Consider the following 24,287-nt stretch of genomic DNA (forward strand, 5'->3'; position numbering starts at 1 on the left):
CGATCGCGTGTTTTTCGAAGTCTACACTAATTACTTTACTACTGTCACCTTCATCCTATGTGCAAACCTTTATTTAAATCTCAATTACACAATTCATCATTATACAATCGCCCAATTTTTTCTCCCTTTTTAACCCTCTACTGCTTAAACGTCTTCGCGTACGGGTTGAGCCGCAGAAGCACCTGCTTGTTCTTTAGCGGGTTCTTCTTCTGCACATTAGTACGCTTGGTGGTCTTGTCTCCTGACGGCTTCACAACAGCCTGAATCTCGGCAGAGTTAATCAATCGCGTAATATCAGCGTTGTACACAATGTTCGAGGGAAGAGTGTACGACGACTTGGCAGACGGAGTGGACTCGGAGCCCCAGATGTTGTCAAGAAGCTCAAAGGCAGACTCGGTCCAGATAACGAAGCGGCCAAGGTGGCCACCGGGGGCAAGCTGCAAAACGGACAGTGTGCTAACATGTGCGGTCTCGACACCAGGAATGTTACGGAAAGCCTTGACGAGCGAGGCACCCTCAGTTCCGTAAACAACAAGCGGTCCACGGCGCTGAGTGTAGCGACGTCCACGTAGCTTACCCTTACCAGCACGTAATTTACGCGACTTGATAACCTTAATCACGTCACGGTGAGCACCAACGGCCTTGAGAACGGCAACAGCGTCCTTGGTCTTGGTGAGCGACTCTACCTCGTTGGCAATAACAAGCGGAATCTCGGGAATGGTCTCGACTCTGTGGCCACGGGCGAGGACAAGAGGGGCGACAGCAGATGCAGCAATAGCAGAAGCAGTAGCAAATCTCTTCTCGTTGAGGTTGATCTTAACGTGCCACTTTCTCCAGGTCTTGGTAGGCTGTAGTCGGCAATGTTAGCAAAACTGCATTTTCTTCTCTCTCAATAACTGTCTATATAAATATACGTACTGCAAACATACGACCACCACGGCACATGTTTCCAAAAGCAGCCTGACCTGCACGGTGAGTACCACCGCCAGAGACACGGGGAATACGAGCAACGGCACGTCCAGTACCTGGATCGACAGATGTTAATACAACTACTCTTTACTCTCCAAATACTTCATCTTTTGAGGCCGTGCTCAAGAAGAATTTTGACAGTAACATACCCCACGACTCAGCAGAGGTCTGATGGCCAGCCTTCTCGGAGACGGCATAGGCCTGGCGCTTGTTCTTAGCGACACCGGTGTAGACGGCGTGGACAATGTCCGAACGGATGGGCGCCTTGAAGACAGCGGGGAGAGGGATCTCCTTTGATGCGGAGGATCCGTCAATGGTGAATACCGAAATCTGAGGTCTGAAAGTGGCCATTTCTGTGGATTTTCTGGCTGTTGCTGGTTGTTGATGGCTAGCTTGCTGAATAGCTCTTCGTGAAGTTGCATTCTCTGATAGAGAATTGGCGAAAGCCTCCAAGAGCCGCACTGATTGTGACTGCTTTCTAAAATTTGTAGGTCTGTGACCTACACTGCTTAACCCTACACTGGTACTTAATAGCATTTACCATATCATCCGGTTAGGGTAATTATGAGCCGCATATTTATTAGTATGAGACTAATTGAATTGATTCGAGACTGACCAAGCTGTATTAGATATAACAATTAAAACATGCCTTGCCCTGTCTCGGAGTATCCAGACACACAAAATATTCGAAAAAGAACTAGAAAAGTGGTTTGCTTGTAGCGAAAGATCAGCACGCACGACGAGTTCTACTCAGCCAGCCCACATTCGAATCTGCTCATGAAGAATACATTCTCTATGCTCCTCTCCTCATTCAGCCTCTACTACTTCTCCCATTCACATTCTGCAGTGTGAATTTCTACATTTCAGCTGATTTTTTAGTCTTTTCATCTTCCTGGTTAGGTTGGTATGGTATTTTCAACAGTTTACTTCCCCTCCCGACCTGTGTCCAGCGTCCTACCGGATCGTTCCTGACCGCCTCGCATACACTAGCATACGTCAACCCACGCGAGGCATTTCCTCAATTTCCACCCTTGCTCTTTGCTTTTCTTTTTGTGGAAACTGTGTCTCTCTCTGCTGCTAATAGTTCTGCTGCTGCCGTCTCTGGAGCTACAAGCCAGCAGGCCGAGGGCATCGCCGACCGTTTGAGCTGTCTTTCTTCTCACGAGATGGACAGGCAAGCTCAAATAGCTCAACTTCAGCTAAGCAAGGATGTCCCACTTTATACAATTGATCAAAAACATCATCCTGTTGATATAACTGTCATTAGGTCTGTTGCTTCCTCCCCTAAATCTTCGCTTTCTTCTGGCCAGCAGGACCTGACTCCTGCCTGTGGCCAGCGCTCGAGCTTGTCGAGCGCCCGAAAGATTATCTTGATGAAACGACGCGCAACTAGTGCTTCTGAACCTATAGACTCAAGTCGGTTCTGCCAGGCTTTTTTTTTTGATTTCACAACAAAGCCTGTCGAATCTGACACTGCCAAAGTACAGCCCAATTCTCCCACGCCGGATTCAGAGTCAGTGCCCTATTCTACATTGGAGAATGACAAAACATACGACTGCTCTTACAAACGCAGCCGTTCCGCTTTTGACTTCTTCTCTTCGTCTCTCAAGCCTACTCCTGAACTCTTGATCGGTGAGGATGAAATTGAGAACCTTGAAGCGGCACCTACCTCAGCCACGACCGACGGCACCGACGCGCCATTTCTGCCCAGTAATTCATTCTCTGGTGTTTATCACATGGTTGGTGGATTGTTGTTTGGCGCGGTGTATCTTTGGCTGCAGGCTATTCTCAGATCAGAGATATGGCGCGCCGCTTTACTCGAGCTCGGCTGTCAGATAAATGTCGGGCATCTTTTAACGATATTTGGAGTTTTCATGCTCATTTTTAGCATTTTGCTACTCTTTATGGCGAAGAGCAGAAACTACTTCTTGGTGACGTGGTCGAATGAGTCCAAAGATTGCAAGCCTGCAAGACACTCTCCTGTTATCAGAAGAGAGAATATATCGGTATGAATTTTCATCTGAAAGAGCTGATTGGAAGTTAACAATTTTATGGCAGCCTGTGCTCTGTTCTGAACCCGCCTTTAAGCTTCACATCTGTCAGCGTATAGAACAGGCGAGGACCTGGAATGACCTCCATTTCTTTATTATCATTGTGCCTCTTCTCATTGAAAGAGAAAGAAACTATCTATTTTCTATTTTGCGATTCCAGCAAGCATACCCTTTGGTACCATTTTCTGTTACATGCACTGCAGTTGTTGGACCGATCAGACTGCAGCAGATCACATCATGTGGCATCAAACGAGTTTGCACGTTGCTGCCAGCTGAACCTTCTATCATCGTACCCGGACATCTCACAGAGACAGCTCATGCCATGCGCTGCGCTGCTCTTCAAGAGATTGCCTCAGATTTAGCAGCACCCCCAGCTACTGAATCTGACACGCCATTCTCTCGAACAATCTCTCCTGTCGGTGTTTCTTGCGCAGTTTTGAAACTGTCGTTTCTTGCCATGTACCATTGGATGGCTTTCAAGCATGGACTTGAGATATGGCCTAGTCTTGCTCTTTATTTTTTTATGCCGCGAATTCCTTGGTTGCTGAGTCTTAATACTCGCAAAGCGTTGGCTATTACCGATGGTCAAGGAAGCGAGAGCCTTTTTAATGAAGACCTTTGTCCTCTGATTGACACCGTAAGTAGGCTGCTATAACTTCTTACGCAATTCACTGTTGACTGAATTACTCAACAGCAGCTGGTGCTATACCATGAACCCGCCAGGATTCTGCGCTCTGTTTCTGTTTCCGTTTCTTGCGACCAAGACGATGACGAGCGGTGGCACTCCTCAGAATATCCCATCGACTCCATTAAACCAGTGATGCCTCCTAGATGGCTTGTGCTTACCGGTATTCAGAACAACTTTTGAAATTTTTAGTGTATCGATAGGAATGGCATATCTACCAAGAATTATACCTTCTCTGATAGTTTTGGCTTTTCTGTTTCTTTTATACCTATTAGCTTATAATGATGATTTCTGACGTTGAGATCGGCCTGTCTGAAAATTCAGTAGATGGACACCTAGCGATTAATTTTGTATAAGCTTGTTGCCAAAATTTGAGGTCCATTTCCCCCCCCCCCCCTTGGTTTGGAGCTTTTGGTTTGGTTTGTCTATATGTTTTATAGGACTGAATATAATAAATGACACAATTTTGATAGTTTATTACTTTTACTAGTGATAATAATTTGCTTTATAAGCAAAGCGGCATTCGTCATTGAACGCGAGGTAATTACTGCCCTGCTTTCTAGAATTGAACGATTAAAAGCCCTTCTATCCTTGTAACTTTGCACTTCTTACATCCCAGACCCAAACCATCTCGTCCCATCCAACCGTACACACCCATCCTTCAGCACCCCAGAGACTCCAATCACAACCAACAACAAACTCGGTATGCTTATCCCACACGGCGCGCAGTCCAGTATTCGGTCCGCGCTGTCGCATATTACTCAATTGCATCGGCTGCTTCAACGCAGAACTATCCTCCCAGACACGCGCACTCATGTCGTAACTTGCCGAAAGAAGCAATTCCGGTGCGTGCGGTGACCAAGCAATTTTGCGTACCGCGTAGTCATGACCGATTAACTCGTTCACAGGACTGCCGGTTGTAGTGCCGCCTGCGCGGCCAAGGAAGCGTAAATCCCAAATCTTAATCGTGCGATCGACGGACGATGTGGCTAGAACTTCGGGTCGATATTTGTTCCAATCTAGCGAAAGAACTTCGGCCCCATTATGCGCATAGACAGAGCTTGTAGGGAATTCTCCTGTTCGAGGATCCCAGAGGCGCAGGAAGGAGTCTGAAGAGCAGGATGCTAACATCGTAGCATTGTGCGGTGAGTATGACGCGGAATATGTACATGATAGCTGTGATGCATGTGGTCGTAATGTTGATAGTGAAGTAGGTCGTACAGGAGACCACTATGGCTGTCAGTATTAAACCTTGAGGGCGTGTAATTGCACAGAAGGACTCACGATTTTAACCAAGCCGTCCCAACTTGATGTGCAGAAAGTAGTTTTGTCGACGAGGTTCCAATTTACCGAAAACACTTCTCTTGTGTGCTCTCTCCAGCTCTGAATAGGATAATCCTAAACATAAAAGGTGTCAGTAACGAATATGATATGAATCAACGCACGGAGATGAGAAGCGTACGCTAAGCGATATGTCGAAGAGCTTCACACTGCCATCGCCGGTTGCAACAGCAATTTGATTCTCATGATTCTCAGACCATGCACAATCAAAAAGTCCGTCCTGCGTATCAAACCATTTCTCAGCTACTATGCCGGACGCACTCAACCCGAGGATATACAGCCGACCATTGCCGACGAGTCCAAAGTTCGCAGACGCAGCGCATGCTAATCGGGAATCGAAAAAGGGAGAGTACTGTACAGCGTATCCGTTAAATCCGGAAGTACGGAATGAATACATTGTGTCACTATAAGGTGGATAATACTAGCGACTTATTTGAGGTGAAGTCGTTGCACGAAGCCGTAGATTCTTGGTATTAGTCAAAGTTAGATCTCCGGCTTCAATTCCATCTTCCAGCTCTGCAACTCAAGGGATACAAACGGCAAAGCAATTCAACTAAACGCAAAAAGTATAGCTTCACTGTTTGAATCAAATAACGACTTGCCGGCAAAGATCAGAGGTGATTAGAGATATTGGTCGCTTAAATAAATCAAAGCGATGGCGGGGCGAGATCGCGGCGCCGCATCTCCACTTTTATGAGCCAGTCTTTGGAGCGACCGAGGCGCGTACTTCTTCTTAGGTCTTCAACTTTGTTTTTGTTTGCAATTCTTTGGATTCTCTCTTTCATATTCTATTTTTTCTCCTGAATTTAACTTGTTTCCCGTAAAAGAGTAGAGCATTTGCTTTGAAGCTTTTAATACCCGGAAGCTGGGCTACCTTGTCAACGACCTGTCTCTACCGACTACTCACCACTAAACGCGATTTTTCATACAATCGCACACCGTATATAATTAGAATGTAATTGATTATCTTGTAATAATGTAACAATTGTCTCACTGAATAACACTCTGAGTCTGAAGGATAATAGAGTCTGCATTACCCGGCTATAATTTAGTGATCAATATGTGATCAACGTGAGTTGTGAATAAGGATGAATGGCCGTAGATGCCGAGTTGTAGTCCGTCAACTGAAATATCTGGTTCAATGCGAAACTTCCACTACTTGCAACAAAGCATTCTTTAATCTTTTGATATATTCTCCTTTTATATGACTGCGAGTCCGCAATCGACTGGAAACTTCTCAAATTTCCCGATTGTTGACTCTAATTACGACACAAACAACCTTCAACTTCAACACCTGTCTATGCAGTTCAGTTAGTGCACAATTGCCGTTAATAAACTAGAAACAATCCCACTGGTTTCAATATAGAGCGCTGGAAATATGATATCAGCAGTTCTTCTATACAATCAAAAGGGCGAGGTCCTGATTTCGCGACTATATCGTGAGGGTCTTCGACGGAGTATATCTGATCTTTTCAGAATTCAAGTTATATCAAATTCCGATGTAAGCATCGTTTTATTTCCGTGAATTTATTTGATTTATCCAACTAACGAAATAGGTACGATCTCCTGTTTTAACACTTGGAACTACCACTTTTTGTCATGTAAAGCATGACAATATCTACGTTGTCGCAATTTCACGTCAGAATGCCGATATCGCTCTAGTATTTGAATTTCTGTATAAGATAGTGACACTAGGAAGATCATACTTCGGAAAATTTGATGAAGAAGCCGTCAAAAATAATTTCACTTTAATCTATGAGCTGCTCGACGAGATCATGGATTTTGGATATCCTCAGAACACCGAGACAGACACTTTAAAAATGTATATTATGACTGAAGGTGTACGATCAGAAACTCGAATGGAGGAATCATCAAAGATTACAATGCAAGCTACCGGTGCTTTGTCATGGAGACGAGACAATATTAAATATCGCCGAAACGAAGTTTTTGTGGATGTATTTGAAGATGTGAATTTGCTGATGAGTGCTGCTGGTATGTGTTTTTCTTACAGTCATTAGAGATGGCAGACAGAGCTGACTAAGTATACGTCTAGGAAGCGTTCTGCGAGCTGATGTCGCAGGCCAGATAATTCTTCGAGCGTATTTATCAGGAACACCGGAATGCAAATTCGGACTCAACGACAGTTTGCTAATTGATCCGTCGGAAGACTTTCAGTAAGAACTATAGTATTATACGCGTTCATTATACACGGCTGACACACAATCTTTTTTAGCTCAAGCAAAATGTCAAAAGCTGCTGCTGGCTCAGTTTCATTGGAGGATTGTCAGTTTCACCAATGTGTGCGACTTGGTAAATTCGATGCTGATCGAACAATCAGTTTTATTCCGCCCGATGGCGAATTCGAGCTGATGAAATATCGCACAACTGAAAATATTAATCTACCATTCAAGGTCCACGTCCTAGTCAATGAGATTGGGAAAAGTAGGGTTGAATACAAAATAGCTGTTAAGGCGACATTTGGCTCAAAACTATTTGCAACTGGCGTCCTTGTCAAGATTCCGACACCTCTCAATACAGCTTCAGTTTCTACCCATGTATCCCACGGGAAGGCTAAATATGAGCCTTCTGACAATGCGATTCATTGGCGGATTGCCAGATTTCCGGGTGATTCTGAGTATGTATTTTCGGCTGATGCAGAGTTGCTATCGTCAATGACAAACACTAAAACTTGGTCGCGTCCGCCTGTGGCTATGCAGTTTAATCTTATGATGTTTACGAGTTCGGGATTGTTGGTGCGATATTTGAAAGTTTTTGAAAAGTCAAATTATACGTCGGTGAAGTGGGTTCGATATGTTGTGAGAGCAGGCAGTTATGAGATTCGGTTTTGATGGTCTTTTCTGTTTCGCAGCTTTTATGTGTATTATGTGTGTATTATGAATAGATTGCCCGATAATATTGTTTATACCAACTCACAGAAAGTATTAAATTAATTAATATTCTCGATCCGCCTCCAAACTATATACACTAAAACCTTCAGCTAACTGAGCTACGACATAGTGCATGGAAATGCATATATTACAACTTCAACCTTTTTTACATCATAAGATTGCTGGCATAAGCTGCAGATGAAATATGTTAGCAAAAAGATCGCGCTGAGTGCTTTGAGATACGATTGATGGACATACCCATTGGCTTGATATCTGGATGAGGCACAGCATCATAAGTTTTAAAATTAAGCTCATAATCACTCTTGATGTTGATTACAGCTCCCTTATTTCCTTGCGAATCGCTAAACAAAAACATTAGATCTTAATCGTCAATACAGATTTGTAGAATATAATTAGCATACCAGTAGTTAGGAGCAGAAAAGACAGTAATTAAACGACCGTCGTGCTCAATTTCATAGCCACCCATTCGCACTTCATGACTGCGAATAACTGCCATTAATCCATTAGCGTCGCAAAATCGTTTCGTAACGTCAGGGCCAAACTGAAGACCAACTCCACGCTTGCTCGGACCGCGACCAGGTTGGGGTTGAGGATCGGTCCACAGCATTTCCATCATCAACCCACTTTGGCCAGGCTGCTTCTGCGCAAATCGGTTATACTTGCGGACATCGTCAAGAGTGATATTATCATCGGAGAATAGACCTCCGTGCAGAACAAAGTAGTTGTTACCAATTAGAGTCGCGAGAGGCATCGTGCTAAACGACTCTGAAAATACTTTGAAAATCTTTTCTGAGTATTTGGCCTTGCACTCACCTTCAAATCCATAGACTTTGTTCATATCGTTTGCTTCATGGTTACCTCTGTTTAGAAAGAACTTTGACGGGTATAGCCATTTGTACGAAAAAAGCAACAACGCGACCTCTGTAGACCAAGATCCTCTATCAACGAAATCACCATTGAACAAATAGCTATGCTTTTCTGAAGGAGCACCATTAAATCTGAAAAGTTCAAGAACGTCATAGAGCTGGCCGTGGGTGTCACCGCATACTGAAAGTAGTTCATCATTCTCAACGGAGACCTCAACCATAGTTGGCTCAGACTTGAAAATTTTCATAACCTCAATGATAATAGCAAAGACATATTTACGATGTAATCTCTTTCCAGCCTTGAATCTGGTAATCATATCGTCGATAAACTCTGGAGTCATTACAAGCTTCGCGCCCTTGCCGTCCTCAGTTTTTTCCGTAGCAGATTCTAGTCTAGCACCGTCATAGCCATTCTCGACAACCATTGACAGATAGTCAACTTGATCTGCAACCGATGCCTCTTCACCAACTTCAATTGCTGCCTCAAAAGCAAGCCTGCGGACAATTTTTTGGCACTCGTCGCGTTTGGCGCGTGCGCTCTTATCGTTGGGCACGCGCTTAACAACGGTCTGGTAATCTTTCAAGGCATCCTTGGGGCGCAGGATGGCGGCGTAAGCAGTTGCTCGGCGATAATACGATTTGATGTAGTCGGGGTTCATCTGAATCGCTTCGGTAGCGTCAGCGATAGCTGCGCCATATAATTCTTCCTTGATGTTTGCCTGGAAAGATCTGTTAATGCGATACTCCAGAATTTCCTACTCTTTGCTACATACCTGAGCACGATTAGCCCAGTACACTTCCTTTGTCGGATCAAGTTCAATGGCTTGCGTGTATGTCTTAATAGCTTGCTGGTAATCACCCGCTGCGAGAATTTTGTTAGCTGCATCTTTGAGCTTCGCTGCCTTTTCCTGATCCGCCTTTGTTGGTGGCGGTCGATGAGAGAGGTCAGGTAACTGTTGAACAAGCTCATCAACGCTCGAGAGACTAGTGTCTTCGTCGGATGAAGAATTAACGTCTGACATTTGGAAAGCAGGAAGGCGTTATCTCGTCGGTCTTCAGATAAAATTATCTAATGAATGATTCGTCAAGAGAGAGATCACAAGGGCCGGAACAATTGAATATCAATTCGGCAATACAGATTACAGTCGCAAATACAGATTGTATAATATAATATACAATCCGGATATACCAAGAATAATTTCTAAAGACTGCGTTGCAACGAGGATACCCAAAAGACAAAGAATCGCTGCACGGCTTCGAAAGACGGTGAAGTGCAAGTGTCCTGTGGGGTCTTAAAACAACTAATAGGTTGTTTTAATAAACTTTAGTAGCCCATTGCAGCACTCCAATAGATATGCAGCTGTGAATCGTGAGTGATAAAATAGAACAGAAAATATTTATATAATACCGATTTTACACAATAATAAGACGCTTTAGTAATATTTATATTTTTTATGACATTGGCGAGTAATGTACTGAAAGACAGGCTACTACATAGTGAGCTCAAACTTAAGCGATCTTGATTAGGACACGTCTAAACCCAGCTAAGGGGGATCCTTCGATTCGTCCACAAGCAACTTGTACCTTCCCTCGTAGTATCATTGAAGATCAGAGAACTTTGGCACTAGGTGAAAGAGCAGAGAAAATCTAAAGGAAAAGGAAGACGCATTGATCAACCATCGGCTGTAGATATGTTTTTCAGAGCTCGTCAGTGGTGCACTGCAGCAACAGTCGTGCTGGCAATCGCCCACAGCGTTTCAGCGGTCAAAACTCAGGTTATTAGGGGTGTCTCAGTTGCTGGTAAGTTCTTTTCTGGTAATTTTTGATTAACAATGGTATATGCTAAACCTGTGCACAGATCAAAAATTATATATGCCAGATGAATCTGGATACTGGGCATGCCTCGGCAACAAGGACATCCTGATTCCTATCTCACGCGTTAACGACGATTACTGCGACTGTCCCGACGGAAGCGATGAGCCAGGCACGTCTGCTTGCGCCGATGGTAAATTTTACTGCCAAAACAAGGGACATGTTCCTGGTCTCTTAGCGTCATCCCAGGTGAACGACGGAATTTGCGACTATGAGATCTGCTGCGATGGATCAGATGAATGGGCTGGATTCGTTAAATGCGAAAACAAATGCCGCGAAATGGCTGCTGAGCGTCAGAAACGCGAAGCCGAGATAAATAGAATTCAGATCGAAGGTTGGAACGCTCGCTCGAAGTTAGTCACTAAGGCAGCTTCGTTGAAAACAGGACTACTGAAGGAGCAGGCACAAATTCAAACACAGCTAAAGCTCGCTAAGACCAGACTGCAAAATGCCGAAGAGGCGGTAAAGCTGGCTGAACTTGATTCATCTATGAGGGTCGGAAAGAAGGGAGATCCTTACTTGGAGCGTCTCAAAGAGCGCATAGTGGAGTACCAGCTTGCCAAAAATGCGATGCTAGAGCACATAGCCATCATTGAGGATCGTCTCGCTATCTCGGAAGAAATTCTCAAGAATCTTAAAGAAGAATATAATCCAAATTACAATGACGAAGGCGTCAAAAATGCGGTTAAAGCGTACTCTGCATTGATGGAATCGCCTCTTATAGACAGCGGCTACGAGGAACTTGTATCTCATCTATCTGACGCGTCCGATGGGGAGTTGTTTAAAGAGGAAGCCATAGAAGATGATCCTGATCTTGGTGAGAAAACTTATATTTAACCAGTCAAAAGCTAGTGTCTAACCGAATATGTAGTGGATTACAACTCATATATTCCTATTCAATGGAGAGTCTGGATTCATAACAAAAAACAAGAATTGGTTGATTTCCTTGTTAACCATGGACTCCTGGCTGCTCGCAATACATCTGAAGCACCGACTGTCACGACTGCTAAGAGGGAAATAGCCGAAGCCAAGGACCAAGTCACTGAACTCGAAATAAAGGCTGAAAACCTCAACAATGATATTTCTGGAAACTTTGGGGATGACGATGTTTTCCGTGCCCTTTCTGGGGATTGTATCAGTTCCGAAAGTGGAGACTATACTTATGAACTTTGCTTCAATTCAAAGACAGTGCAGAAGCCGAAGAATGGAATCCAGACCGTATTAGGGTATGTATCGATTATTCTTTTACCCCACGTAAAACATTCACTGATGGTCAATATTACGCATAGAACCTTTGATCGATTGGAAGGAAACAAACTGTACTTTACTCAAGGTCTAAAGTGCTGGAATGGTCCTCACCGCAGCACGACGGTTGAGATGCGTTGTGGTGAGAAGAACAAACTTCTTTCCGTCTCTGAGCCTGCAATGTGCGAGTATATGTTCAAGATCATGACTCCTGCAATGTGTACACCGCCCGTAACTGCAGATAACGGCAAAATTAAAGACGAACTATAGCTGGATGAGACATAAGCTTCCGAAGGCTCAGTCGCGTGTAGAGACAGGCAAAAAGTATATAAATGGCGGGTAATGTAATATAGAATAGACATGACGCATAACGACGCGAATTACTGTACCGTAGTATCTTGTCAACTTGCTTTATCGCGGACTACTACTGCGACAACGTATTCACCGTCATGTGTAACAGAAACCAGAAATCGCTCTTCGTCATTTAGATCAAAATTTTTGATTATTGGACGCGGACCTATCGAACAGTCAGATAAAGGAAGAGCGTAGAATATACAACACTGCTTCTTACCGGTTTTATCGACTGTGCACCAGTCTTTAAATTCGAATGCTTTTTGTCTTGGTGCGTCTAGGGATTTGTAAAGAGCCTCTTTAATAGCCCAGCTGTTTATCGTCAGCCACTTATACTAAATACTTTACGAACAAGCACCTACCAGCGACCAAGAAATAGTGTGCTTTTCTCCTCATTGCTAACGTGATCTTGATACCTCAATAGCTCATGCTCATGCAAAATCCGGCCCGGGAACTTCAAGCGATAGGCAGGTTTGCGCTGTAGCAACGCCGTTATACGCGGTAGATGAACGAGGTCGATTCCGATGCCGCGAATTGTATTGCTGCCTATTCCAGGAACTATTTCAGCTTGCATTTGCAAGACTGCGTTGCGTAATTGCATATGGTTGGTTGCAGCGTGATTCCAACGCAGCTCAGCTAAATATTGTTCTATGCTTTGTTGGTTGGAGTACCGAGGTCAACATGCGGAGAGCTTTACTTGATGCTGTAGTCAAAAACCCTAGCTGAACAGTTCAGTTCAGCAGTTTTAATGGGGCTTTTTAAACACCTAGCTACGTGGATCTAACGACGTATCATGTTATACCAGTATTTTATATTTGTAAATTTGTTATGGTTCAGTTTTTTTTTAGCTAGCATCGCAAGTTTAGAAATTACTCTTAGCATTTTGTTGTAAGTCAGTTCATCGCTCAGATAATTCGATGGTCGATTACAGCTTTGCGTTGCAAAGCTATATATTAGGAGCAAAAATTTCTTTTAGAATTATTTGCCCGCTTGATATTTTTACAAAAGCTTTTCGAGCAAAATTACTGTTTTGAAATCTCGTACGCTGCGAAAGATGAGGTAAAAGAATACCGGTCGGCTTGAGAAGGAGTGCAGATGCCCAACTCTGCTCTGGCTTGATGGTTCAACCATATTTGGTGCCATAATTGGTGGTAGATGACAAACTCACTGAATCAGCCGAAATGATCGCATTCCGATTCAAATTCGATTTGATAGCTTCTAGATTACTACACAAGCGCAGAGGATTTCTCCGAGGTAGGAGGGACGTGTGCAACATTTGCAGTGTATAGTCTAGAAAATATGCATCAGAGTTCATTCATATTCCGGGCTTTTGTACAAACACACACCACAGTGCTCACGTTGTAACCCAGTCTGGCTATGATTCACTGGAACAGCAGCTATTTGATTCAGAGGTTTTTGATCCGGTAGGTCCGAATAAGATTGCGAGATTTCATCGGCCAGCAATGCAGACGACCGCTTGAGCAATGCCAGTCTTTTCTCTGCAAAAGCTGGAAGCCCAGGTTTTTCTGATTCTGCAAAGACTATGAATATTGTAGAATCAGTAAGCGGTACATCAAGAAAACTGACCAGAGTACGACGCTCTTCGAGTTCTAGTCGACACGTCGGATCCATCTCGAAGATGAGCTCTGACCAAAGCTTCTAAGGAAACTTCATCTGGCCCAGAGCTGTCAAGATAGTTTGGGTCATCATCAGCATCAGATGGGATTTGACCGGTATAAGATGAATTACGAGTAGACAATTGATATGAATTGTTAATCGATGAGCGCGAGCAGGTAGACGAAAAGCTGACGCGCTCAAGCCGAGAGCTAGAAGCAGCGTCGTTATCACCGATATCTCTCGATGGTAAAGCGGATGATGCAATCAATGTGGTATCGGAATGTCTGTACCGCAGTGACGAATCGCTCAAACTTGAGTCTCGAGGTTGCTGACCGTCACGGACTCTATTTCGCAGATCTAGAACGGCTTTGGAAAGGAATTCTGTTTTATCTTTGTGGATTTGCTCTCTCAGTACTTTAGTAGGACTGTCACCGAGAGACGCACAGGGCGGGCTATAATTGCTATCACTTGATGTCCAGGAAAAGCTAGGGCTAGAACTAGCTTCGCTTTCTAGTCTTGACATCGACATTCCGGGATCAGATATATCCATAACCTGCAAGTTGGTATTGTCCACGCATGAGTCAGACTCATGATCTGTCTCAATATCAGGGCAATACACGGCGTGGACAAGGGTCGTGGACGAGACGTAGGCTTCAGAGGGAATTTTAAACTCCCGATGCGACAAATTAAGATCATCGTCCAAAGGAAGATTGAAGCGCTCTACAAGATCAGGAAGCAGAAGCGTCTGTCTAAAGGAGTCTGGAGTTGGTAGGGATAAAGCCGCGTTGTGTGTCTTGTCTTCCCTCTTAGCAGCGCTGTCGCGGACGCGTTTAATGAAAGAAAATGCCATCTCGTTGTGAACAGCTTGGAAAAAGAAAAAAGAACAGAAAGAAAAATGGGTATACAGAAATAAAGGATATTGAAGAAGGATAAGATGATCTAAAGGCAATAGGGGCGAAGTAGGTGTCTGGTGCGAGGTAGATCCTCAGCCTCACTATCTGGAAGTTACATGACATATTCCTCACGGCAGCTCGAATAGGATAATGTAACAAGCATAAGACATATATTCAAAAAAAAGCTCTATTACGGCTCGTTAGAGTCTGACAAATATAAAACAAGAGAAACATTAACCTATATACAATTTTGTAACATTTTATTAGCACTCATCAACTCGCCGCTGGACTTCCGCCTCCTGGTGCTTCTGACGGAGAAGACGTCGCAGGTGGTTCATTCTTAGACAGTTCAAGATCCAGTCGCTCTTTGGCGCGGTAAACCTTGCTCTGTATATAAAAGCTGCCGCCCTTCTCTTTGCTGTTGACGTTGAAGAGGTGTTCGAACCGTCTCGCAACCTCTTCCCGTTGTAAGTTCTGCTGCTGAACATGCAAGATCCGGCAGGCTTCGTCAAGAGCTAATCCGCCTTCTTTGGCTGCTGTTGTTGCCTGAGTTGCGCTTGTAGCAGCAGCCTGCTTGTAGGCCTGGAAAAAGGCGCGACCAAACACCTGAGCTCCGGTCAGCACGACCTGGACTAGGATCCTGTGAGCCTGCAATCATTGACATATCAGTATGAGCATTATTCAATAGGCACATTAAATTTCATAGCAGCAATACCATCTGTATTAATCAGTTCGTTTAGACGTCGATGATGGTCAATTTGTCCTGTGTAGTTGCAAGTGGCGACGGAAACACTGCAGAACCCGCGTCGAGCAACAATTTGAGAAATACTTGGAGTATCTCAAGTATTGGATATTACTCTTAGTATATGATACAGATATAGAGTGTAATACTCGAATATAAAAGAAATATTCAGTATACTCGTGCTTGATTCCGTTGTTCGGATCTGTGAACGAAAATTCACCGCAGTCAAAAACTAGTTTGTATAAACTTTTCGTAAATTAGGAGCGAGGCTCAAAAACACTCCCGAGTCCGTTTAAACTGGTAGATCCTTGCATTCCCCGCTTGATTGTAATATTTTTATATACAGTATTTATTTCCTACCTGTTAAGTTGTCAGGACTATTTAAGAGTTTTACGGCTAAATAGTATGTTCCCTTTTGTGTTTTGTTGGCTTGGACAAGTGGTTGGAATGTTATTGAAGATAGCCGGGGTAGACGCTATTGAAGACATCTCATTCGTCTCTTATGCGTGATCTCTATAACCATTTGGTTTCGACGTTATTTGATTTTGACTTCCAATGCCAAATATTTGCTGAGGAAATTGGTATTCTAACTGGTCCCGCCTATAGTCAATTGCAATGGCCGCTCCCAATTCCGACGAGGCCAGAGTCAAGACTCTCATTTACGAGGGCGTGCGTGATCTTTCCCTCTTTTCAAACGTTCAGTTCTTCTTACTGATTAGAATTTTAGCTTGAGCGAAATCAAACGCTGCCAGTCCTACTCACTGGCGTCAAAGTATACGGCGGTGTGCATACGCGTGACTCGTTTCTGAAGACACATATCGACCCACTCCTTTCCAAGCCGTATACCACCGCAACGTTGTTCAGAGCACTCGACGAATCTTCGTCGAAGTTAAAATCGTTTGGAATTTTTGACTCGCTCGCCTATAGCCTCGACCTGGCCCCTTCAGTCGGGACCGCTGATTATGTACCGCTAGAAGCAATTCTGACCTTGCAAGAGTCGTCACGTATCAAAGTCAAGACCGGAACTGACATTGGAAATGGAGACGTTAGCGCGTATGCGACGGGTTCTATTGCAAATGTCTTTGGTGGCGCCGAGATCCTGACTGCCGACGCAAAAGTCGATAGCTTGAAGCAGTCGTCGTACCTGCTAAACTACAATACTCCAATTAAGAACTCCAGTATGTGGACAGGCGACATCACAGCTCTTGTTGCGTCAAATGAGCGTGATTGGGCTTCTCATGAGGAGTCTGCGCGCGGCTTACGCGTCAAGGCTATCGGACCAGGTGCATTGGGTGGTGTACAGGAAATTGGCTATGAGGCATTTTGGAGAACAGTTGGAAATCTTCCAAGTCACGCCAGCACAAGCGTTCGCGCTGCAGCAGGCGAGACATTCAAGTCGTCTATTTTCAACGAATGGCTGCTGAATAAGACCAACAGTCTCGTATTTCCAACCGAGGGGTACAAGATGAAAGTTCGGACGGAGATTGCTGGATTTGAGCCCAACAACAAAGGCGATGTGCAGTTTATGAAGGGCGAGGTCGACAGCACTTTTGTTAGAAGCTTTTTTGATGAAGATCTCACTGTTTCTATTGGTGGTCGCGGAGGTCTGCTATGGAGCTTACTGTCCAACGGCAAGACTTTCCTACCTGATCGCTTTTATGTCGGCGGACCTAACAGCGTCCGCGGATTTTACCTCAACAGACTTGGGCCTAGTGACGAAGGTAAGCCGGTTATTTTTTGATTTGAAGTGTGGACATTTCGCTGATTGCTTAAATCTATAGAAGACTCAATAGGTGGCGAAGCTTACGTTGCAGCCGGCGTCAGCTTATTTACTCGTCTTCCAAACATCGCAAAGGAATCGCCTCTGCGATTCCACTTGTTTGCCAACGCGGGCAGCCTATTAGGAATCAACCGTCTTGACCCACAATCGACATTCAAGAAACTTATCAAAGAGCCTTCAATCTCGGCTGGCGTAGGTTTGATATATGCGCACCCAGTCGCACGATTCGAGTTGAACTTTACACTGCCTGTGGCTGCGCGGGCTAGCGAATTTCCTAGGAAAGGGTTCCAATGGGGATTAGGCATGTCATTTTTGTGAAATGATAATTTTTGGTTGACCAATTTATAGTTTTATGTCGAGGTTTTTCTTTTCAAGATTTGAGACTGACTGTACGAAGATTTAATTGCATAGTGTTGATATATTTGATGCTTGAGTCATATTTGATGCTTGAGTCATATTTTTGATTTATACAATCAAGGCGTTTAGACTTGTAATACTAGACGTTCTATTTTCAATTTGACTCCCTATCTACGTAATCTGCTATAACTTGCTTCATTAGTGATTTGATTCTTTTGAATGCTTATAGGGGTGCTTGTGCTTGGTTGCTATCACGTGAATTAAACTTTAATTGACGTTCCTCGGCCACAGTCGGACGTCGGGAGTTTTAAGAAAAAAAACTTGTGGGACAGCTAAAATAGCAGAGTACGCAGATCTTTTATTCTTAAACGACAATGAGTATGCTATAAAAAAGTGTCCAACTTACTCATTAATAAAGAAATTTACAGCTCTAGAGATCTTCGGTAGTCAGAGATTTTACTTCCTGATTCTGACAGGTTGAGTGCAAGGCGAATATGAGTTTACATCTAATGATCACACGGCGAATGGGCGTGTCTGCACTACAGAAAAGCGCTACTTTTTTTATTTCTAGAAGTATAGAAGTACAGCAACAGAATGTGGGAATACAATTGAGGAGTTATGCGGCGACTGCGGCGAGCGGACCTTCACCAAACGCGAAGCAGAATGGTGGTACACCGAAAACCAAGAAACTTGTGAAGAGCAGCGCTAACAAAGAGTCTACGACTGCAGCGGGTGACAATACTGTTGTAGGAAGCGAGGAAGGGTCTGAGAAAAAGACACAGCTTCCTACTCCTCAGGTTAAGGTTGTTATCGATAAGGACTACGATCCGTACGAAGGACTCGATCCTAAGTTTAAGGATCCAAAACAGTCGTTGGCAGAACTTAGCGGTGCGTCATCGTGGAAGTCTGCGGTTGTGTTGAATTTCATGAAGTTTATGCGGATGGATATTGAGGAGAACCAGGCAGCGCCCGTAGCTGGTGGGATCTATATGGAGCTCTGCAAGTCGCAAGCGTATCACCCACCGGACGCAAAAGAGTACGGACTTACAGCTGTTTATTACTATAGGGGTATGAAATATTTGATTCATGTCGTATATATCGCCAGCTTTCTAACCGGAGAATATCTCTAGATTTGGGACTGAGTCCATCTCTGGCGCAGTGGTTTCAAATCACATCCCTACACATGTGGATTCTCCTAGTGCGAATGCGCGCCCTTCCCGAGAAATACGCACCAGTGTACGAGCAGGCGCTAGTTGATGGTATTTTCCTCGACCTTGAAAAGATGCTGGTGAAGGAGTACAAGATTAAGAGCGGTCGAATTCTAAACAATACGATGAAAGAACTCAACCTACAACTACGAGGAAGCGTACTAGCCTATGATGAAGCGCTAATGTCAAACGACGTTGTTCTTTCGGGCGCAATATGGCGAAATATCTTCAACGGTAAAAAAGATATTGACATGAAGAAACTGGCTATGATGGTCAAATACGTGCGCACGCATTTATACGTTTTGGAAAAGATGTCAGACTTTGATTTTGCTGTTGGACGGTTCACTTTCTTGCCGCCGTGGATTGAGCAGCATCCTGATTCAATTATGAAATATCAGCCGCCTTCATTGCCGTCCAACAGAATTTTCCCTGGTTACGAGTCTCGGTTTAGTAGGGATAATTAGAAAGGGTGGTGATGGTGTAGTGACTTCGGCAGCTGCTTTCTTAGCCCAATTGTATATACAGAATCATTATTTCTCATTTACTATAAAGAACAAGCCTGTACAAATATTTACCTCCCAATTGTTCTCAGCGGAGCTTTAAGCGCAGTAGCTGCTACTCGTGGAGAATAATGCTTCTGCAACAGAAATGTTTCCCACATGTACGCTGCCTGCGGATTACTCAGCTCAGGAGAGTCGATATCAGCTCTGTAGACACCATTCATAACACGGTCCTCGGTAGAGAAAAGCGCACCCAGAGCTCCGCTGCTAATATCTTTGTCGCCGGCGGCCTTAGGTCCGACCTGCGAGGAATACTTTATACAAAGATTCTCGAGAATTTTCATTGCTGCAAATCCTGATTTCTCAGGGTAATGAAGAGAGGTTAACGTTAACCTCTTTGCGAACGCTACCATGCGTTGATTGTTATTCGTGCCTGTTCCGAAAGAAACAGTCTTATAGTGGCGATTGAAGAAAATCGCGTCAAAGCATTTAATCACCATTTCCATCTCCGTTGAAAGATTAACTTTTGCAGATAATGACCGAGTTTCTTGAACCAGAAGAGGGTCAGCTAGACGAAGAGATTTAGATGATTGCTCGATGTCGGTACTGAGTGATAAAGGCATCAAAATTGCGTAAAGATAATTTATGAAGAAACTGAGATCAAGGCCGATACTCTCGCCGGCTTGACCTGAGAGAAGAGCAAATGCTGTGACAATGCAGAGAAGTCCCTCGCGAATAGATCCAGGTTTTATTGAATCGCCGGTGCTGTCTAGTTGGCGATCTTGGACGAGCTCTTTGAGTACCTCTAGCAGGTCTCCAAATAAATCTGCATTAATCAAATGAGCAAATCTAAAACAAAAATACATAATTAGCTCTCAAAAATTAGACAGAAAAGTAACACGACTTACTTTGCTAATCCTTCTAACGTTGCGCCCATCAAACCACTGACACGCAACTTCAATATTGTCAAATAATTCGCAAACACAGTTTTCAAAGTCTCAGACTGATAGCGCTCAGTTTCTTCTTTGGACGTAGCATGCTCAGCATTTGCTAATTCATGCTCGATTTGTTTGATCTCTTTCGCCTGCTTGCGCTCCTTCTTTGTCCGATGAACTCTGTCTTTCTTTTTTATTTTGACTGGCGCGGGTACATTATTTAACCGCGCCATATCAAGTGCCGTAAGCTCAGTTAGCAAACGCAAATGCAAAAAGGTGTTTAGCACCGACTCGTCGACTTTGAACTTGCGTCGTTTCATCATCGAAGCTAAAACTTGAACTGCCTCCATTGACGCATGCCCACTTTCATCTTCATCGAATAACTGGATAATGGAATCAATGCATTTTGCAAATCCATCATCTAGATCATTACTTTCTTGTGTGACAAATCGACGGCGGGCTAGGCGTTGAGCAATGATATGCAAAAGATCAGAGCGGAAGTTAAAGTGTGGGACTGAAGTTAAGAGAGTGCAAGCGCACGAGAGTGCAGTGAGGCCGAGCTTCCGGGTTGCTGGTAATGCTTCAGGCTTAAAAAGACCTTGATAATACAATCAGACAAGATTTTCTATAGAAAGGGATTGGAAAAATTACTAACCGGCTGTAATATCTTTCAGACTATCGAGGTAGGATTTGTAGTTAATAACGAGCGATTGCTCAAAATTCCGTAATTTTCGCACTTCTTTTGAAACTTTTTCGGAGCGTTCAAGGTCAGTAAGGGGTCGGATACGGTAACTTTAACAAAAATGTTAGTAGACGCATAGTCGACGATGAAAGAGAGTACTTACCCTGGAATAATGTCCTTGTAGACTGCAAGTTGGGTAGCCAATGCTAGTCGTTTGACTCTGATATTTTTGTTCTTTTGAATCTCGAAAAGTTTTTTCAAGTTACCGATCTAAAAAATTCAACATCAGCATTTTTTTTTTGCAATATTCGTATAGTCGCATTTAACGACGCACATTTTCTTCCGGATCTTCAATTAACTCGCTGCCGAGCTTCGACAACTCCTCCTGCGCCATGCGAATTCTATCAAGCTCAGGCAATTCAGGCTCTTCCTCTTCCTCATCTTCCTCATCTTCCTGTAGAATTTGATCTTCGTCATCGGATTCGACGACAGAGGCTTTCTTGCGTTCAGTAACTACCCGCTTGATCCCGCCGGAGGCAGTCTTGATCGGTAATCGCTCAACAACGTCCTTATCTTCATTTGCAGTCCATGTTCGAGCATACTTCTCATATTCTTGCTCATAATTTTCAGATCCAGAACCCATATCTACATCATCATCTTGATCCTCTTCATTGTCTTCGTCATCGGCTTCCCTGTCGTTTGAGGACTTGGATACGTTCTCTGTTCGATTACTTATTCTAGATTTCCGCTTTTTATTAGAGGAAATAGAAGACGCAGTAGGTTTTCGACGCTTCAGATTTTTCATAGCAGTACCACTATTCTTGGTGTTCGCCTTCGAAGGCATAGTTGCTGAATTTTCTTTCGCAAAAAGATAAAACGAATAAAGCTGTTCGAGGAAATTTACGAAATAAAAGTTTTGCCGCTGGGAATAGCAAACACTGCGGGTTAGGTTTCTATCGAGGTAGACGGACGTAAGATAAATAATGCCTATGCCACCGAATAATTTATAAAGTAATCTCTATCTTCTCAAAAAAGTTCTCTTTGTATGATAAATATATATAAGTTAAAGAAGAGCATTGAGAAGATTTTCAGTTTGATGTGATATCGAGATTCTGATGATATATACGACTTACGGTCATTGATACACTCGACCTGACATACAACCACAATTATTATCAGTAAGAGTTCAAATTAATGAGAATTTTTTGTGATGTGGTTTTTTTACGGTCTTCTCAAAAAGCTAAAGTCCTGCATTGATGATAGTCGTTATATTTCTTTTCAGATAAGGCAAAGGAGTGTAATGATTGAGAATAACAAGCCAAGAGAATCCTCAACGAGTCTAGTAGATATTCAAGTGTACTTTATCAGACAACTTCTATTATTCTACAGTAAGCACATCACATTTACCACTACTCGTACTTCATTTTTATTCTCGTAAGTAGACACGCGTGTTGCGGTTTAGGGCCTCAGATAACAATGAACCATCACAGCACATACATGAAGAATAAAACGTCAACCATATGTAATTTGAAATAATTATAGTACAAATAAATACCGTATCTATATACAGTTACATTTCTGTAAATCCTCGCGCATAGTCACAATCCAGGTATACATTAATCTCAAAGTACAAGCTCATACAATACACTATCAATAGCAGGCAATAGCGAGAGACAAATTCAAGCTCAAGCGGATTTCTCTTTCACCTTGACCTTTGACAAATTATCCATTTCGTATTCATCACCGTCCTTGCCATCATAATAATCATTATCCTCTTCGCAAGTAAACATCTGATCCATGCTATCATCTGAATCCTTTAATGCAATAAGCATTCGATCCTCCTCTTCAACGATTTCAAAGTACGCCTCAAAAGCTTGGATACCGAAGGGAACAGGTCTCACCAGATACATTCCATTCCTGTGAACATTAATGGAATTATTGGTATTCTTTTGAAAATCACTCGCCGAAATTCTGACCGAATACTCGTCTAGTTCAAGTGGATTCGGACGATAAACTACTAATTTTTTATAAAGAATTGAGCAAAAGTTTGCAAAGCAAACCTCAAAGTTCATAACTGTTTTGACTACCCCACGACGTACATCTGCCTTCCAAAACTCGTGAAACTCAAATATAATATAAGCGTGGAGATTCAAGATTAATTGCCAAGAGTTTGATTCGTCTGGGTCAGAAGCCGAGAAGAATAGCCATTTCCGCAAGGACCCAGATGCAGATAGACGAGCAATGTAAGCACATACGTGAATAGATGCAAGAGCGGCTGGGTACCATGCGACTTTGACCATGTCAATATGAATATCCGGCGCCTTGCTCTCGACAATAAGCCTTGCAGCCCGCTCAGAATGGCGTGTTAGCAAATTATGAAAAGCAACCAAACCAAATCGACCAGAACCACGAAGATCATCGCTGGGATCAAGACCTTGAAAGCCTAAAGTGACCCAATTAACGCCGCCACGGGACTCACGAGATAATAGTGGTGGGAGAGAAGCGGGCCAGGTCGAAGCGGCGTGTACGGCATCCCATAACTCGTTAAACATCTCCGCACTGGATCGGTTTTCCTGGTTTGGAGTCAATGGAACCCAGTCGGCTCTTTGGGAGCACATATTTGAAAGTTCAGTCTCGAACGACTTGACAAGAACAATCTGCCTGATCGCATATTTCTCCAGAAAAAAGTGCGCTCGCGAATTAAATGCAATGTCTTTTCTTCGGCATATAGCAAGTGTGATTGATCTAGCAAGATCAGAGGCAGTCATCACCGACGAGCTACTAGCAAACCGCTCGATAGTCCGCGCTTGCTCTTGCAGCATAGAAGAAAGCGATAACTCGCTACTGACTCGCCAAACTGCCCTTCTCGCCATCCATTTCTCGTATTTGCCATCTTGAACAGTGAGTGCTGCTGCTCCGCTATTTGCCTGTCTTTCTAAAGCACTGCTCTGAACAATAACTCTTAGGGCACGCTTCGATGCTCGATGAAGAATAAGAATTGTGGCCGCCACAGCAAATTGGAGCCTCGATGCCGCTGGATCCGCGGCTGTTTGCTGAAGTGTAACAAAGCGCTGTAGAGCCCAGTCACTAACTGCCTGCGCTATATACACCAGCACCTGCATTTTGCTATCTTATTCCACCAATGCTCATATCATAAAGTAGCTCACAGACTGAATAGAATCAGCTGACCAGAATTCATGTATACCCCCGTTTTAGTTGGTTAGCTCACGGTAGGTAATCAGCCGATATCAGCCGCTCCACATGCTTTGTACATAAGGTGTTAG

General features: G+C 43.6%; 13 protein-coding genes across 13 annotated transcripts; 5 read left to right on the plus strand and 8 right to left on the minus strand.

The window, feature by feature from the left end:
• Positions 1–53: 53 nt before the first annotated feature.
• On the minus strand, positions 54–1,371 carry V2V93DRAFT_369633 (60S ribosomal protein uL4). Its single transcript, XM_066910073.1, has 3 exons — positions 1,119–1,371; positions 919–1,025; positions 54–848 (listed from the first exon to the last, which is right to left on the minus strand). The coding sequence occupies exons 1-3, from the start codon at positions 1,318–1,320 to the stop codon at positions 138–140; spliced, it is 1,020 nt and encodes a 339-aa protein (XP_066765650.1). The 5' UTR covers positions 1,321–1,371; the 3' UTR covers positions 54–137.
• A 504-nt stretch (positions 1,372–1,875) lies between these two features.
• Positions 1,876–3,888, plus strand: V2V93DRAFT_358888 (uncharacterized protein; the record flags this gene model as incomplete). The annotated part of the gene is made up of 4 exons (XM_066908075.1): positions 1,876–1,878; positions 1,920–2,975; positions 3,028–3,657; positions 3,715–3,888. 4 exons carry the CDS (start codon positions 1,876–1,878, stop codon positions 3,886–3,888), a joined length of 1,863 nt encoding a protein of 620 aa, XP_066765651.1.
• A 269-nt stretch (positions 3,889–4,157) lies between these two features.
• Positions 4,158–5,701, minus strand: V2V93DRAFT_369638 (WD40-repeat-containing domain protein). Its single transcript, XM_066910074.1, has 3 exons — positions 5,168–5,701; positions 4,990–5,103; positions 4,158–4,935 (listed from the first exon to the last, which is right to left on the minus strand). The coding sequence occupies exons 1-3, from the start codon at positions 5,441–5,443 to the stop codon at positions 4,291–4,293; spliced, it is 1,035 nt and encodes a 344-aa protein (XP_066765652.1). The 5' UTR covers positions 5,444–5,701; the 3' UTR covers positions 4,158–4,290.
• A 469-nt stretch (positions 5,702–6,170) lies between these two features.
• On the plus strand, positions 6,171–8,022 carry V2V93DRAFT_369641 (Mu homology domain-containing protein). Its single transcript, XM_066910075.1, has 4 exons — positions 6,171–6,547; positions 6,603–7,038; positions 7,100–7,220; positions 7,280–8,022. Exons 1-4 carry the CDS (start codon positions 6,425–6,427, stop codon positions 7,893–7,895), a joined length of 1,296 nt encoding a protein of 431 aa, XP_066765653.1. The 5' UTR covers positions 6,171–6,424; the 3' UTR covers positions 7,896–8,022.
• On the minus strand, positions 7,925–10,084 carry V2V93DRAFT_369643 (Metallo-dependent phosphatase-like protein). Its single transcript, XM_066910076.1, has 3 exons — positions 9,595–10,084; positions 8,357–9,540; positions 7,925–8,296 (listed from the first exon to the last, which is right to left on the minus strand). Exons 1-3 carry the CDS (start codon positions 9,841–9,843, stop codon positions 8,143–8,145), a joined length of 1,587 nt encoding a protein of 528 aa, XP_066765654.1. The 5' UTR covers positions 9,844–10,084; the 3' UTR covers positions 7,925–8,142.
• Positions 10,085–10,187: 103 nt separating this feature from the next.
• On the plus strand, positions 10,188–12,360 carry V2V93DRAFT_369646 (glucosidase II beta subunit-like-domain-containing protein). The gene is made up of 4 exons (XM_066910077.1): positions 10,188–10,621; positions 10,680–11,510; positions 11,565–11,919; positions 11,983–12,360. Exons 1-4 carry the CDS (start codon positions 10,513–10,515, stop codon positions 12,206–12,208), a joined length of 1,521 nt encoding a protein of 506 aa, XP_066765655.1. The 5' UTR covers positions 10,188–10,512; the 3' UTR covers positions 12,209–12,360.
• Positions 12,274–13,043, minus strand: V2V93DRAFT_238616 (4'-phosphopantetheinyl transferase superfamily). Its single transcript, XM_066907081.1, has 3 exons — positions 12,652–13,043; positions 12,510–12,601; positions 12,274–12,455 (listed from the first exon to the last, which is right to left on the minus strand). The coding sequence occupies exons 1-3, from the start codon at positions 12,888–12,890 to the stop codon at positions 12,340–12,342; spliced, it is 447 nt and encodes a 148-aa protein (XP_066765656.1). The 5' UTR covers positions 12,891–13,043; the 3' UTR covers positions 12,274–12,339.
• A 63-nt stretch (positions 13,044–13,106) lies between these two features.
• On the minus strand, positions 13,107–14,852 carry V2V93DRAFT_369651 (uncharacterized protein; the record flags this gene model as incomplete). Its single annotated transcript, XM_066910078.1, has 2 exons — positions 13,877–14,852; positions 13,107–13,821 (listed from the first exon to the last, which is right to left on the minus strand). Coding segments are annotated over exons 1-2 (1,097 nt in total), but the record flags the coding sequence as incomplete, so codon positions are not given.
• Positions 14,771–15,828, minus strand: V2V93DRAFT_369654 (Pam16-domain-containing protein). Its single transcript, XM_066910079.1, has 2 exons — positions 15,515–15,828; positions 14,771–15,447 (listed from the first exon to the last, which is right to left on the minus strand). The coding sequence occupies exons 1-2, from the start codon at positions 15,515–15,517 to the stop codon at positions 15,073–15,075; spliced, it is 378 nt and encodes a 125-aa protein (XP_066765658.1). The 5' UTR covers positions 15,518–15,828; the 3' UTR covers positions 14,771–15,072.
• Positions 15,829–16,156: 328 nt separating this feature from the next.
• On the plus strand, positions 16,157–17,639 carry V2V93DRAFT_324136 (surface antigen-domain-containing protein; the record flags this gene model as incomplete). The annotated part of the gene is made up of 3 exons (XM_066907460.1): positions 16,157–16,210; positions 16,269–17,262; positions 17,323–17,639. The coding sequence occupies 3 exons, from the start codon at positions 16,157–16,159 to the stop codon at positions 17,637–17,639; spliced, it is 1,365 nt and encodes a 454-aa protein (XP_066765659.1).
• A 342-nt stretch (positions 17,640–17,981) lies between these two features.
• On the plus strand, positions 17,982–19,404 carry V2V93DRAFT_238571 (uncharacterized protein). The gene is made up of 2 exons (XM_066907080.1): positions 17,982–18,746; positions 18,809–19,404. Exons 1-2 carry the CDS (start codon positions 18,173–18,175, stop codon positions 19,348–19,350), a joined length of 1,116 nt encoding a protein of 371 aa, XP_066765660.1. The 5' UTR covers positions 17,982–18,172; the 3' UTR covers positions 19,351–19,404.
• Positions 19,405–19,457: 53 nt separating this feature from the next.
• On the minus strand, positions 19,458–21,646 carry V2V93DRAFT_324478 (nucleolar complex-associated protein-domain-containing protein; the record flags this gene model as incomplete). Its single annotated transcript, XM_066907470.1, has 5 exons — positions 19,458–20,235; positions 20,295–20,919; positions 20,977–21,113; positions 21,167–21,273; positions 21,338–21,646. The coding sequence occupies 5 exons, from the start codon at positions 21,644–21,646 to the stop codon at positions 19,458–19,460; spliced, it is 1,956 nt and encodes a 651-aa protein (XP_066765661.1).
• A 739-nt stretch (positions 21,647–22,385) lies between these two features.
• On the minus strand, positions 22,386–24,229 carry V2V93DRAFT_369659 (ELMO/CED-12 family-domain-containing protein). Its single transcript, XM_066910080.1, has one exon. The coding sequence runs from the start codon at positions 24,123–24,125 to the stop codon at positions 22,689–22,691; it is 1,437 nt and encodes a 478-aa protein (XP_066765662.1). The 5' UTR covers positions 24,126–24,229; the 3' UTR covers positions 22,386–22,688.
• Between the last annotated feature and the right edge of the window lie 58 nt (positions 24,230–24,287).

Source organism: Kockiozyma suomiensis, assembly GCF_038497685.1.
Source record: "Kockiozyma suomiensis strain NRRL Y-17356 unplaced genomic scaffold V2V93scaffold_7, whole genome shotgun sequence".
Lineage (NCBI taxonomy): Eukaryota > Fungi > Ascomycota > Lipomycetes > Lipomycetales > Lipomycetaceae > Kockiozyma > Kockiozyma suomiensis.